This window comes from Heptranchias perlo, chromosome 7 (assembly GCF_035084215.1).
Source record: "Heptranchias perlo isolate sHepPer1 chromosome 7, sHepPer1.hap1, whole genome shotgun sequence".
Lineage (NCBI taxonomy): Eukaryota > Metazoa > Chordata > Chondrichthyes > Hexanchiformes > Hexanchidae > Heptranchias > Heptranchias perlo.
In genome coordinates this window covers 5,562,821-5,576,652 of record NC_090331.1, presented here as the reverse complement: position 1 = coordinate 5,576,652, position 13,832 = coordinate 5,562,821, and the positions used below count along the sequence as shown (strand labels likewise).

General features: G+C 47.9%; 1 protein-coding gene across 6 annotated transcripts in view; it reads left to right on the top strand.

Annotated features, from left to right (window-relative positions):
* spega (striated muscle enriched protein kinase a) overlaps positions 1 to 13,832 on the top strand; it is a 347,514-nt gene that overhangs the window by 203,288 nt on the left and 130,394 nt on the right. For all 6 annotated transcript variants that reach the window (XM_067986976.1, XM_067986975.1, XM_067986974.1 and 3 more), the window contains 4 exons: positions 3,324 to 3,530; positions 5,996 to 6,119; positions 8,012 to 8,184; positions 11,712 to 11,824. In XM_067986976.1, coding sequence (XP_067843077.1) covers positions 3,324 to 3,530; positions 5,996 to 6,119; positions 8,012 to 8,184; positions 11,712 to 11,824 — 617 coding nt within the window. The remainder of the gene's footprint in view (positions 1 to 3,323; positions 3,531 to 5,995; positions 6,120 to 8,011; positions 8,185 to 11,711; positions 11,825 to 13,832) is intronic.

Genomic DNA, 13,832 nt, shown 5'->3' with positions numbered 1-13,832 from the left:
GGGGAGCAGTGGATGCGGCCAGTGGTGCAGTTGGTAGGAGACGCCACTTGACAGTTGACCTCACTCACCTTGACCACTCGTGTCAAAGTATTGAACTTCTTCCTGCACTGCATCCATGTTCATGATGCTGTGCGCCTGGCATTGACTTTGTCCCCCGCTGCCTCCCACTGCCTTTTGACCATTTGGCTGGAGGGCCTCTTGTCCCCCCCCCCCCGCGGATATAGGATGTCCCTCCTTCTGTCCACCTCTTGCACCAAGGCCTCTAGTGCATCAGCAGAGAACCTTGGTGCACGCACTCTCACAGGCCTGGTACCAACTCAGATCGGCAGATTGGTGAGATCTGGCGAACAGATTGGAGGATGTGGGATATAGTTGGTGCGCAAACTTTATTCAATGTTTCAACATAACTCATCAGTTTGTAAACATAGGGACGGGAGCTGCATCTGTGTTTTACGTGTGCGATGTCTGATCTCCGTTCAGACAGCAGACTGTTATTTTTAGCAAATAACAGGTACCGGCTACCTTTAAGAGATTTTTAAGAGACAGCCTGCCTTTAAAAGATTGGGGCCCCCCCTGGTGGTGGAAAGTATGAATTGCATTGTTTTTAAACAAGTTCAGAGCCTGGGAAAGGGAGGGGAGGAAAGAACAAAAGGGAAGGTCTGTGATAGGGTGGAGGGCAGGAGTGATTAAATGACAAAAGGGATGATGGTGCAAAGCAAGGAGGGTGATCACCATCAGAATAGAGGGGTAAATGTTCAGGTAGCCTGGAACGTCTTGATACAACACTAATACAGACCAGTAGCAAAAGTGGGTATAAAGTTTATGGATTGCAGATAACTGTGGATTGGTGCAGCTGGACACAGTTTAAATGGAGTGAGATTGTAGCCATAACTTGGAAGAAGCAACTGAAAGAGGAGAGAGAGAGAAGGAGGAGAGAGAGAAGGAGGAGAGAGAGAAAGAAAGAGTTGAGTTTATACAGCACTTTTCATGACCTCAGGACGTTCCAAAGCGCTCTGCAGCCAATGAAGTACTTTTGAAGTGTACTCACTGTCGTAATGTAGGAAACGCGGTAGCCAATTTACACACAGCAAGATCCCACAAACAGCAATGGGATAGTGACCAGGTCATCTGTTTTTGGTGATGTTGGTTGAGGGATAAATATTGGCCCAGGACACCGGGGAGAACTCCCCCTGCCGATCTTCGAAATAGTGCCCGTGGGATCTTTTACATCCACCTGAGAGGGGCAGGCAGTGCTGCACCCCCTCAGTACTGCACTGGAGTGTCAGCCTGGATTTTGTGCTCAAGTCTCTGGAATGGGAGAGAGAGAGGAGAGAAGGTCGAGCTTAACCTACTGTGAGGAGCATTCTTCCACAGCAAAACATCTTTTGTAACCTCGATGGGAGCCTATCTTCATTTAATCTTTAATAAACGAGCAAAGTGTTTGACTCAGTGTCTCAAACTCATCCTTGACATATAGGCATGGAACTACAGCCTTGGTCTATATTATTACAAAAATACACATCATAACAATACACGCATTAACATGGAGAGACACATAGGCAGAGATGTTCACAAGTAAATAAGCATAGAAAGATAAGGGCAGCAGGTGTATGGGAACACCATCACCTGCACATTCCCCTCCAAGTCACACACCATCCCATCTTGGAAATATATCACCGTTCCTTCATCGTCGCTGGGTCAAAATCCTGGAACTCCCTTCCTAACAGCACTGTGGGAGAACCTTCACCTCACGGACTGCAGCGGTTCAAGAAGGCGGCTCACCACCACCTTCTCGAGGGCAATTAGGGATGGGCAATAAATGCCGGCCTCGCCAGCGACGCCCACATCCTGAGAATGAATACATTAAAAAAACCTTTCACTAACAGGCACGCGTGCAGGCACACACACACACACACACACACACACACACTCTGCCAATTGGGAGTGCACATTGGAAACTAGGGTGTTCGCAGTGTGTGGTTTTCCAACCGTCTAAATTAACGGTTGGAAAATTGTGGGCAACATACATCCAAATTTCCAACAAGTGCTCTTAGTGTCATAGTATGTTACAGCACAGATGGAGGCCATTCGGCCCATCATGCCTGTGCTAGCTCTTTGAAAGAGTTGTCCAATTGGTCCCGTTCCCCTGCTCTTTCCCCATAACCCTGCAATTTTTTCCCTTCATGTATTTATCTATTTCCCTTTTGAAAGTTATTATTGAATCTGCTTCCACCGCCCTTTCAGGCAGCGCATTCCAGATCAGAACAACTCGCTGAGTAAAAAAATGTTTCCACATCTCCCCTCTGGTTCTTTTGCCGATCACCTTAAATCTGTGTCCTCTGGTTACCGACCCTTCTGCCACTGGAAACAGTTTCTCCTTATTTACTCTATCAAGAGGGAACAGTTTCTCTCTATCTACTCTGTCTAGACCCTTCATGATTTTGAACACTTCTATCAAATCTCTTCTTAACCTTCTCTCTCTAAGGAAAACAACCCCAGCTTCTCCAATCTCTCCATGTAACTGAAGTCCCTCATCCTTGGAATCATTCTAGTAAATCTCCTCTGCACCCTCTTGAAGGCCTTGACATCCTTCCTAAAGTGCGGTGCCCAGAATTGAACACAATTCTCCAGCTGAGGCCTAACCAGTGTTTTATAAAGGTTTAGCATAACTTCCTTGTTTTTGTACTCTATGCCTCTATTAATAAAGCCCAGGATCCCATATGGTTTTTTACCAGCCTTCTCAACTTGTCCTGCCACCTTCAAAGATTTGTGTATGTGCACCCCCAGGTCTCTCTGTTCCTGCACCCCCTTTAAAATTGTACCATTTAGTTTATATTGCCTCTCCTCATTCTTCCTACCAAAATGTATCACTTCACACTTCTCTGTGTTAAATTCCATCTGCCATGTGTCTGCCCATTTCACCAGTCTGTCTCTGTCCTCCTGAAGTCTGTTTCTTTCCTCCGCATTGTTTACTACATTTCCGAGTTTTGTGTCATCTGCAAACTTTGAAATTATACCCTCTATATCCAAGTCCAGATCATTAATATATATCAAAAAGAGCAGTGGTCCTAATACTGACCCCTGGGGAACACCATTGTATACTTCCCTCCAGTCTGAAAAACAACCGTTCACCACTACTCTCTGCTTTCTGTCCCACAGCCAATTTTGTATCCACGCTGTCACTGTCCCTTTAATCCCATGGGCAGTAATCTTAGTGGGTGAAACTCGCAGCTGGGAACACAGAGTGAAGAAATGACTATTGAGTGCCCATGTATGTAAGCTCCATTGTGTCTGGTAATGGTTAGTCTGTGTTATTTTTTCAGATCCTGCCACGCTGACCTATGTAATTCAGAGCCAGGTGATGGGCACAGCTCAGTGGCATGTGCTGAAAGCCAACATCAAGGACACCACCTACACCATTCAGTCGCTCAACAAAGGCGTCCAGTACCTGTTCAGGGTCCAGAGCGCAACCTCCAAGAACTGCAGCAAACCCTCCCCCGTCTCAGAACCCATCAAACTGTTGGACCGAGGTAAGGGCCCGTGCTCTGGTTACCAGCTCGCTCCAGAGTGAGGGAGAGAAAGCTCCTGAATAAAACAGGAGCAGGTGAGAATGTAACGGAGTGGGCAGGGACGGCCTGATTCATCAGCCCAGGCTCACTGTTATTTTATTCAAAAACAGAAAGGGGGGAGTCACGTTCCATAGAATTTACAGCCCAGAAACAGGCCATTCGGCCCAGCTGGTCTATGCTGGTGTTTATGCTCCGCACGAGCCTCCTCCCTCCCTACTGCATCTCACCCCTTCCGTTACATGGTTGGAAAATCGTGGGCTAATCACGCCCAAGTCGTTGAATCAGAGATGAGACAGAGTGGGGGTGGTAGTGTAGTGGTTATGTTACTGGACCGGTAATCCGGAGTCCCGGACCGGCAATCCGGAGTCCTGGATTAGTAATCTGGAGAACAAGGGTTCACATTCCCACAATGGGCAGTTTGAGAATTTGGGAATAAAAAGCTGGTCTCAGTAAAAGTGACCGTGAAGCTGTCAGATTGTCGTAAAAACCCAACTGGTTTCACTAATGTCCCTGTAGGGAAGGAAACCTGCCGTCCTTACCCGGTCTGGGCCTATATACGTGACTCCAGTCCCACACCAATGTGGTTGACTCTTAACTTAGGGGCCCAGTGAGACACTTAGTTCAGGGCAACTGGGGATGGGCAATAAATGCCGGCCTTGCCAGCGACGCCCACATCCCGAGAATGAATTTTAATAAAAGAAACTTTGGAGGGGCACAAAACACATAATGACCCGTAATTCGCCCCACTTCATTGTCTTTCCACTGACTTCAATTGAATAGAGAGCCGGTCAGGGTGTATAATGGGCGGGTAATCAGTTACCGCCTGATTTGCGTCTCCACTGTGGTTGAATTTTGCCCCCGCTGTTTCCAGTGATGGATTTTTTGTTAGTTAAGGGTATTAAGGGTTACAGAACCAAGGCGGGTAAATGGAGTTAAGACACAGATCAGCCATGATCTAATTGAATGGTGGAGCAGGCTCGATGGGCTGAATGGCCTCCTCCTGTTTCTATGTTCCAGTGGTTGCGTCTAGAATGACGTAGATATAAGATGAAATGTTAGAGCTTTAGGACAGAGAGCAGAAGAATCTTTTTTTTTACACAGGAGGGTTGTGAGGCTGTAGAATGCGTTATCGGAGTTAGCGATTGAAGCAGAGACCATGGCAACATTTAAGAATGGGTTAGATAGGTGATCGAAGGAAAGGGGCAGAAGTGCCTATGGGAATCGAGCAGAAACATGGGATTAGGACGATTGCTTGTGTGGAATTAAAACCTACCAGGCTCAATGATGCATTTCTATTGAAAACAGGAAGAGGGAGTGACATAGTTAACATCGTTGCATCAGAGGTGGGATGGGGTAGTTAGAAACTTTGGCGGGGGCACAAAGCAGATGGGCTGCTTGCTATACTCCCCGCCTAGCCTCCGATCGGCTCCTTGGGATGTAGTCCCACCGCGGGATGGGGACCAGGCTTGAGTCGCTCTGCTCCATGTTGGTTCTCCAGTGCTCAGTGACACCATGACGCCTCCCGGTGTCTGACCTCACTCTGCATCCCAAGGGCGGAAGAGCCTCTGCCCTTTGGGTGCCAGCCATGGCTCAGTGGGCAGCACTCTCGCCTCTGAGTCAGAAGGTTGTGGGTTCAGAGTCCCACTCTGGAGACTTGGGCACATAACCTAGGCCGACGCTGCCAGTACTGGGGGAGTGCTGCACTGTTGGTAAGGGCTGACTTTGAAATGAGCCGTCAAACCCAAGGCTCTGTCTGCCCTCTCAGCTGGATGTAAAAGGCCTCACGGCCCTATTAGAAAAGACTGGAGTGTCAGCCTGGGTTTTGTGCTCGAGTCTCTGGAGTGGGACTTGAACCCACCACTTTCTGACTCAGAGGCGAGAGTGCTGCCCACTGAGCCACAGCTGGCACACAAAGAGCAGAGTGTTCTCCTGTGCCCTTATCAGCATGCATCCCTCAATCAACACCTTGAAAACCTGTTCATCCATCTCATGTTTATGTTTGTTTACATGACAACAGTCACGGCAATTCAGAAGGAAATTTGGCCCAACTAGTCTATGCTGGTGTTTATGCTCCACACGAGCCTCCTGCCTCCCTATTTTATCTCACCCTATCAGCATATCCTTCTATTCCTTTCTCCCTCATGTGTTTATCGAGCTTCCCCTTAAATGTATCTCTGTTATTCGCCTCAACTACTCCTTGTGGGAGCGAGTTCCACATTCTCACCACTCTCTGGGGAAAGAAGTTTCTCCTGAATTCCCTATTGGATTTATTAGTGACTATCTTATATTAATGGCCCCTAGTTCTGGTCTCCCCTGTGTGAAAGCATGCTGAAATGTTTCGATGCTATAATCAAGGCACCATATAAACGTAAGTATGCCTCCAACCTTTGGGTATCTGTGAGCTCTCCTCTTCCTCCTTTTCGCAGGTCCCTATCTGGAAGAAGCTCCCTGTATCATCGACAGGCCAGATGTTGTGTTTGCTGTGGAAAATCAAAGCAGCTGCATTACCTGTACGCTGAATCACGTGCAGGCTGACGTCTCCTGGACAAGGTAACGGAGAGCCTCTGCTGCTGTGCCTCTGGGCGTGAGTGGGAGGATGTTGGGAGCAGGCCTCCCAGCTTCCCCTTTCCTCAACGTTTCCTCCTTCTAGTCAAGGTGTGATCACCATTTCATAATTGTATCTAAACCAGTGTTTTCTGTTGATTGTTTTTTGTGGGCGTCGCTGGCAAGGCCGGCAATTTATTGTCCATCCCTAGTTGCCCCTTGAGAAGCCAGTGGAGGGCCGCCCTCGTGAACCGCTGTAGTCCATGTGGTGAAGGAACTCCCGACCGAACAGCACGGTGGAACGACCATCACCACACGGACTGCAGCGGTTCAAGAAGGCGGCTCATCACCACCTTCTCAAGGGGAAACTAGGAATGGGCAATAAATGCCGGCCTCACCAACGATGTCCACGTACCAAAAATGAATTAAGAAAAAATGCTGTTAGGAAGGGAGTTCCAGGATTTTGACCCAGCGACGATGAAGGAACGGCGATATATTTCCAAGTCGGGATGGTGTGTGACTTGGAGGGGAACGTGCAGGTGGTGTTGTTGTTCCCATGTGCCTGCTGCTCTTGTCCTTCTAGGTGGTAGAGGTCGCGGGTTTGGGAGGTGCTGTCGAAGAAGCCTTGGTGAGTTGCTGCAGTGCATCCTGTGGATGGTACACACTGCAGCCACTGTGCGCCGGTGGTGAAGGGAGTGAATGTTTAGGGTGGTGGATAGGGTGCCAATCAAGCGGGCTGCTTCGTCCTGGATGGTGTCGAGCTTTTTGAGTGTTGTTGGAGCTGCACTCATCCAGGCAAGTGGAGAGTATTCCATCACACTCCTGACTTGTGCCTTGTAGGTGTTGGAAAGGCTTTGAGGAGTCAGGAGGTGAGTCACTCGCCGCAGAATACCCAGCCTCTGACCTGCTCTTGTAGCTGAGGATTATTATAGTTACCGTGGTTGCATAGATGAACAGGTGTTTATTAAAATACCAGGCGGACAGGATGAGGTTATCATGGCAACGTGAGGAGGAGCTGGACGTAGCGGTCAAGGAAATCCTCAAATCTGCTTCCGTGTCGTGGTTTACAAACAACAACAACTTGCATTTATACAGCGCCTTTAACATAATAAAATATCCCAAGGTGCTTCACAGGAGCGATTATCAAACAAAATTTGACACCGAGCCACATAAGGAGACATTAGGGCAGGTAACCAAAAGCTTGGTCAAAGAGGTAGGTTTTAAGGAGCCTCTTAAAGGAGGTGAGAGGTTTAGAGAGGTAATTCCAGAGATTAGGGCCTAGGCAGCTGAAGGCACGGCCGCCAATGGTGGAGCGATGAAAATCGGGGATGTGCAAGAGGCCAGAATTGGAGGAGCGCAGAGATCTCAGAGGGTTGTTGGGTTGGAGGAGGTTACAGAGATAGGGAGGGGGCGAGGCCACGGAAGGATTTGAAAATCGGGATGAGAATTTTAAAATCGAGGCGTTTCCAGTCTGGGAGCCAAAGTAGGTCAACGAGCACAGGGGGTGATGGGAGAACGGGACTTGGTGCGAGTTAGGATACGGGGCAGCAGAGTTTTGGATGAGCTGAAGTTTATGGAGGATGGAAGATGGGAGGCCGGCCAGGAGAGCATTGGAATAGTCGAGTCTGGTGGTAACAAAGGCATGGATGAGGGTTTCAGAGCAGATGAGCTGAGGCAGGGGGCGGAGACGGGCGATGTTACGGAGGTGGAAGTAGGCACATAAACAGAGTTCCACCACACATCCGGTGAAGTTACTCGGGGGCAGATTCGAGGAATTTCCCGACCAATGACTTCTAACGATACGACTGAGCTTCATTCTTATACAGCCCAGAAGTGTATTCATTTGTCGAAGGCCAGTTATTGAGTTTTATCTCTCTCACCTGGTTAACTGCCGGTAGGAACGGTGTGGAACTGACCAACAGACCCCGCGTGTACGAGCTGAGCATGCCCGACGATGACCAGCACACGCTGAAGATGGTGAAAGTTGGCAGACCGGAGGTCGGGGAGATTGTGTTCACGGCCAGCAACAAGCACGGAGGGGACACTTGCCGGATAGCCCTGCAACTGGCAGGTGAGAACATTCTCTCGTTGTTTGCTGGAGCCTCGGTCACTGCGGGAGGGCAGAAGCCGAACCACTCGGCAAGAGGCACGTCACGGGATGGGACTCAAATCCAGTTACATCGAATCTACAGCACAGAAACAGGCCATTCAGCCCAACTGGTCCATGCCGGTGTTTATGCTCCACACGAGCCTCCCCCCTCCCTACTTCATCTCACCCTATCAGCATATCCTTCTATTCCTTTCTCCCTCATGTGTTTATCCAGCTTGCCCTTAAATGCATCTATGCTATTTGCCTCAACTACTCCTTGTGGGAGCGAGTTCCACATTCTAACCACTCTCTGGGTAAAGAAGTTTCTCCTGAATTCCCTATTGGATTTATTAGTGACTATCTTATATTTATGACCTCTAGTTCTGGTCTTCCCCACAAGTGGAACCACCTTCTCTACATCTACCCTATCAAACCCTTTCATAATCTTAAAGACCTCTATCAGGTCACCCCTCAGTCTTCTCTTTTCTAGAGAAAAGAGTCCCAGCCTGTTCAGCCTTTCCTGATCAGTATATCCACTCAGTTCTGGTATCATCCTTATAAATCTTTTTTGCACCATCTCCAGTGGCTCTATATCCTTTTTATAATATGGAGACCGGAACTGTTCACCACCAAGTGCGGTGTAACCAAGGTTCGATACAAGTTGAACAACTTCTCTGCTTTTCAATTCTATCCCTCTAGAAATGAGCCCCAGTGCTTGGTTTGTTTATATCCCTTTGCAGACCCTTTGTGTCCTCCTCAGCTTATTTTCCCATCTAGCTTTATATCATTAGCAAACTTGGCTACATTACACTCGATCCCTTCATCTAAATCATTAATATAGATTGTAAATAGCTGAGGCCCAAGCACTGATCCTTGCGGCACCCCACTAGTTACACCCAGCCAACCTGAGAATGACCCATTTATTCTTATTCTCTGTTTTCTGTCCGTTAACCAATCCCTTATCTTGTGTAACAACCTTTTATGTGGCACCTGATCAAATGGCTTTTGAAAATCCAAATATACTACATCCATTGGTTCCCCTTTATCTACCCTGCTAGTCACATCCTCAAAAAACTCCAGTAGGTTTGTCATACACGATTTCCCTTTCATAAAACGATGTTGACTCTGCCTAATCATATTATGATTTTCTAATGCCCTGTTACCACTTCCTTAATAATGGATTCCAGCATTTTCCTTGCGACTAATGTCAGGCTAACTGGCCTGTAGTTCTCTGAATTCTCTCTCCCTCCTTTCTTGAATAGCGGGGTTACATTTGCTGCCTTCCAATTCATTGGGACCATTCTGGAATCCAGGGAGTTTTTGCAAGATCACAACCAATGCATCCACTATCTCTGCAGCCACCTCTTTTAGAACCCTCGATGTGGGCCATCAGGTCATGGGGATTTGTTGGCTTTTAGTCCCATTAGTTTGTCCAGTACTTTTTCTTTACTAATATTAGCTACTTTAAGTTCCTCACTCTCATTTGCCCCTTGGCTTCCCATTATTCCTGGTATGTTTTTTGAGTCTTCTACTACGAAGTCAGATACAAAATATTTGTTTAATGTCTCTGCCCTTTCCTTATTCCCCATTATAATTTCTCCCGTCTCAGCCTCTAAGGGACCAATGTTTACTTTTGCTACTCTCTTCCTTTTTACATACTTGTAGAAGCTCTTACAATCAGTTTTTATATTTCTTGCTAGTTTACTCCAATTCTATTTTCTCCCTCTTCACCAATTTTTTGGTCATCCTTTGTTAGTTCCTAAAACTCTCCCAATCCTCAGACTTACTACTCTTCTTGGCAACATTATAAGCCTCTTCTTTTAATCTAATACTATCCTTAACTTCTTTAATTAGCCACAGATGGATCACTTTTCCCGAAGGGTTTTTATTCCTGAACAGAATGTATATTTGTTGAGAATTATGAAATATTTCTTTAAATGTTCGCCATTGCTTATCTACTGTCATATCTTTTAATCTAATTTCCCAATCAACTTTAGCCAACTCACCCCTCATACCTATGTAATTGGCTTTGTTTAAGTTTAAGACTCTAGTTTCGGACTTGAGTACTTCACTCTCAAACTCTATATGAAATTCTATCATATTATGATCACTCTTCCCCGGGGGATCCTTTACTATGAGATTACTAATTACATTACACAAGACAAGATATATAAAATAGCCTGTTCCCTGGTTGGTTCCACAACGTATTGTTCTCGGAAACTGCCTCAAATGCATTCCATGAATTCGTCCTCCAAACTACTTTTGCCGATTTGATTTGCCCAGTCTATATGAAGATTAAAGACCCCCATGATTATTGCATTACCATTGTTACAAGCTCCTCTTATTTCTTGATTAATACTCTGTCCAACAGTATAACTACTATTAGGGGGCCTATAAACTACTCCCACAGTGTTTTCTGTCCCTTGATATTTCTTATCTCCACCCAGACTGATTCTACTTCCTGATCCTCTGAGCCAAGATACTTTCTCACCACTGTCCTTATGTCATCCTTTATTATCAGGGCTACACCCCCTCCTATTCCATCCTGTCTGTCCTTTCAAAAAGTCAAGTACCCTGGAATATTTAGTTCCCAACCTTGGTCACCCTGCAACCACGTCTCAATAATGGCTATTAGGTCAAACCCATTTATCTCTATTTGTGCCATTAATTCGTCTATCTTGTTACGAATGCTTCGTGCATTCAGATAAAGCACCTTTAATTTTAACTATTTTACTATTTTTCCCTGCTTTGACCTTATTCACTGATGCACTATTACCGTTAAACTCTCTGAGCCTTCCTGTCACACTCTGCTTATCTTTACCCGAATCGCTCCACTGCTCTGTGGCTTTGACTTTTCTCTTTAGATTTATAAATTTACCCTTACCTGAACCCCTCCCCCACCCCTCCCGCAATCCCCCCTCTTTTAGTTTAAAGTCCTATCTACCGCCCTAATTATTCGATTCACCAGGACTCTGGCCCCGGCCCGGTTTAAGTGGAGCCCGGAACAGCTCCCTCTTTCCCCAGTACTGGTGCCAGTGCCCCATGAATCGAAACCCCTGTCTCCCACACCACGATGCCAATTTGTGGGTGGCTCAGGTAGTAATCCAGAGATCGTTACCTTTGAGGTTCTGCTTATTAATTTGGACCCTCGCTCCTCAAACTCCCTCAGCAGAACCTCATTCCTGGTTCTACCTATGAGGCGTGAGTGAGTGAGTGAGCCAGGGCTGGCACTGTCTGGTGAGTCCATTTCTGGTGAGAGTGTGAACATCGAGTGAGGTTCCCATGGTCCGCTGACACTGTGTGAGGAATGGCCACACAGGCACGGTGCTGGAGCGTTCCCCGTCACCGGAGGACTTCGAGTGCGGGAGGAGGCAGCTCCTTCAGGTGAGGAGAGGAGGAAACGGGCACGGGGGGGGCGGGGGACAAGGGGAGGTATTTAGCAGATCTGGAGCCCTCGGCGGTTCGTCGATCCTCCAACGGATGGATTAACCCTACGCCTCCTGTTTCAGAGGCACCGCGGTTCGAGTCCATCATGGAGGACATTGAGGTGAGCCCGGAGGAGACGGCCAGATTCGCCATTGTGGTGGAAGGGAAGCCTCTGCCGGACATCCACTGGTACAAAGTAAGTCCCGTCGCTTTCCGTAGAGCGTTGCGTGTGGATGGAGGAAGGGGTAGGGTCACGTGACACAAAGGGTCCCACTGTCCCTCCTCACTTCCAACGTCCCCCTCGTTCCCCCTGTCCCTCCTCGCTCCCCCTGTCCCTCCTCGCTCCCCCTGTCCCTCCTCGCTCCCCCTGTCCCTCCTCGCTCCCCCTGTCCCTCCTCGCTCCCCCTGTCCCTCCTCGCTCCCCCTGTCCCTCCTCGCTCCCCCTGTCCCTCCTCGCTCCCCCTGTCCCTCCTCGCTCCCCCTGTCCCTCTTCGCTCCCTCCATCCCCCCTCCTTCCCTCCGTCCACCTCGCTTCCCTGTCCCTCCTTGCTCCCTCCGCCTCCCTCGTTCCCTCAATCCCCCTCGCTCCCCCGTCCACCCTCGCTCGCTCCGTCCCCCCTCATTCACTCCATCCCACCTCACTCCCTCCGTTCCCACTTGTTCCCTCCGTTCCCACTTGTTCCCTCCGCCCCCACTTGTTCCCACCATCCCCACTCGTTCCCTCCGTTCCCCCCTCGATCCCTCTCTCCCTCCTTGTTCCCTCCTTCTCCCTTGCTCCTCCCTCCCTCCTCGCATCCTCCCTCCCTTCTCGCTCCCTCCCTCCCCCTCGCATCCTCCCTCCCCCTCACATCCTCCCACCCCCTCGCATCCTCCCTCCCCCCTCACTCCCTCCCTCCCTTCTCCGGAAAAAGGCTGGGGCTCTAGAAAAGAGAAGGCTGAGGGGTGACCTGATAGAGATCTTTAAGATTATAAGTTCTGATCTCCCTATTATAAAAAGGATATAGAGGCACTGGAGAAGCTGCAAAAAAGATTTATAAGGATGATATCAGAACTGAGAGGATATACTGATCAGGAAAGGCTGAACAGGCTGGGGCTCTTTTCTTTTCTTTAGAAAAGAGAAGACTGAGGGGTGACCTGATAGAGGTCTTTAAGATTATGAAAGGGTTTGAAAGGGTAGACGTAGAGAAGATGATTCCACTTGTGGGGGAGACCAGAACTAGAGGCCATAAATATAAGATAGTCACTAATAAATCCAATAAGGAATTCAGGAGAAACTTCTTTACCCAAAGAGTGTAAGAATCATAGAAAGTTTATAGCACGGAAGGAGGCCATTCGGCCCATTGAGTCCGTGCTGGCTCTGTGTAAGAGCAATCCAGCTAGTCCCACTCTCCCGCCCCTTCCCCGTAGCCCTGCAAATTTATCAAGTACTCATCCAGTTCCCTTTTGAAGGCCATGATTGAATCTGCCTCCACCACCCCCTCAGGCTGTGCATTCCAGATCACAACCACACGCTGTGTAAAAAAGTTTTTCCTCATGTCACCTTTGGTTCTTTTGCCAATCACCTTAAATCTATGTCCTCTGGTTCCTGACCCTTGCACCAATGGGAACAGTTTCTCTCTATCTACTCTGTCTAGACCCTTTATGATTTTGAATACCTCTATCAAATCTCCTCACAACCTTCTCTGTTCCAAGGAGAACAACCCCAGCTTCTCCAGTCTATCCACGTAACTAAAGTCCCTCATCCCTGGAATCATTCTAGTAAATCTCTTCTGCACCCTCTCTAGGCCTTCACATCTTTCCTAAAGTGCAGTGCCCAGAATTGAACACAATACTGCAGTTGCGGCCGAGCCAGTGTTTTATAAAGGTTCAACATGACTTCCATACTTTTGTACTCTATGCCTCTATTTATAAAGCCCAGGATCCCGTATACTTTTTTAATCACTTTCTCAACCTGCCCTGCCACCTTCAACGATTTGTGCACATATACCCCCAGATCTCTCTGTTCCTGTACCCCTTTTAGAATTGTGCCCTCTAGTTCATATTACCTATTCTCGTTCTTCCTACTGAAATGTATGACTTCACACGGGTACGGTAGCATAGTGGTTATGTTACTGGACTAGTAATCCAGAGGCCCAGACTAAAATCTGGAGTTATGAGTTCAAATCCTGCCATGGCAGCTGGCGAATTTAAATTCAATTAAAAAT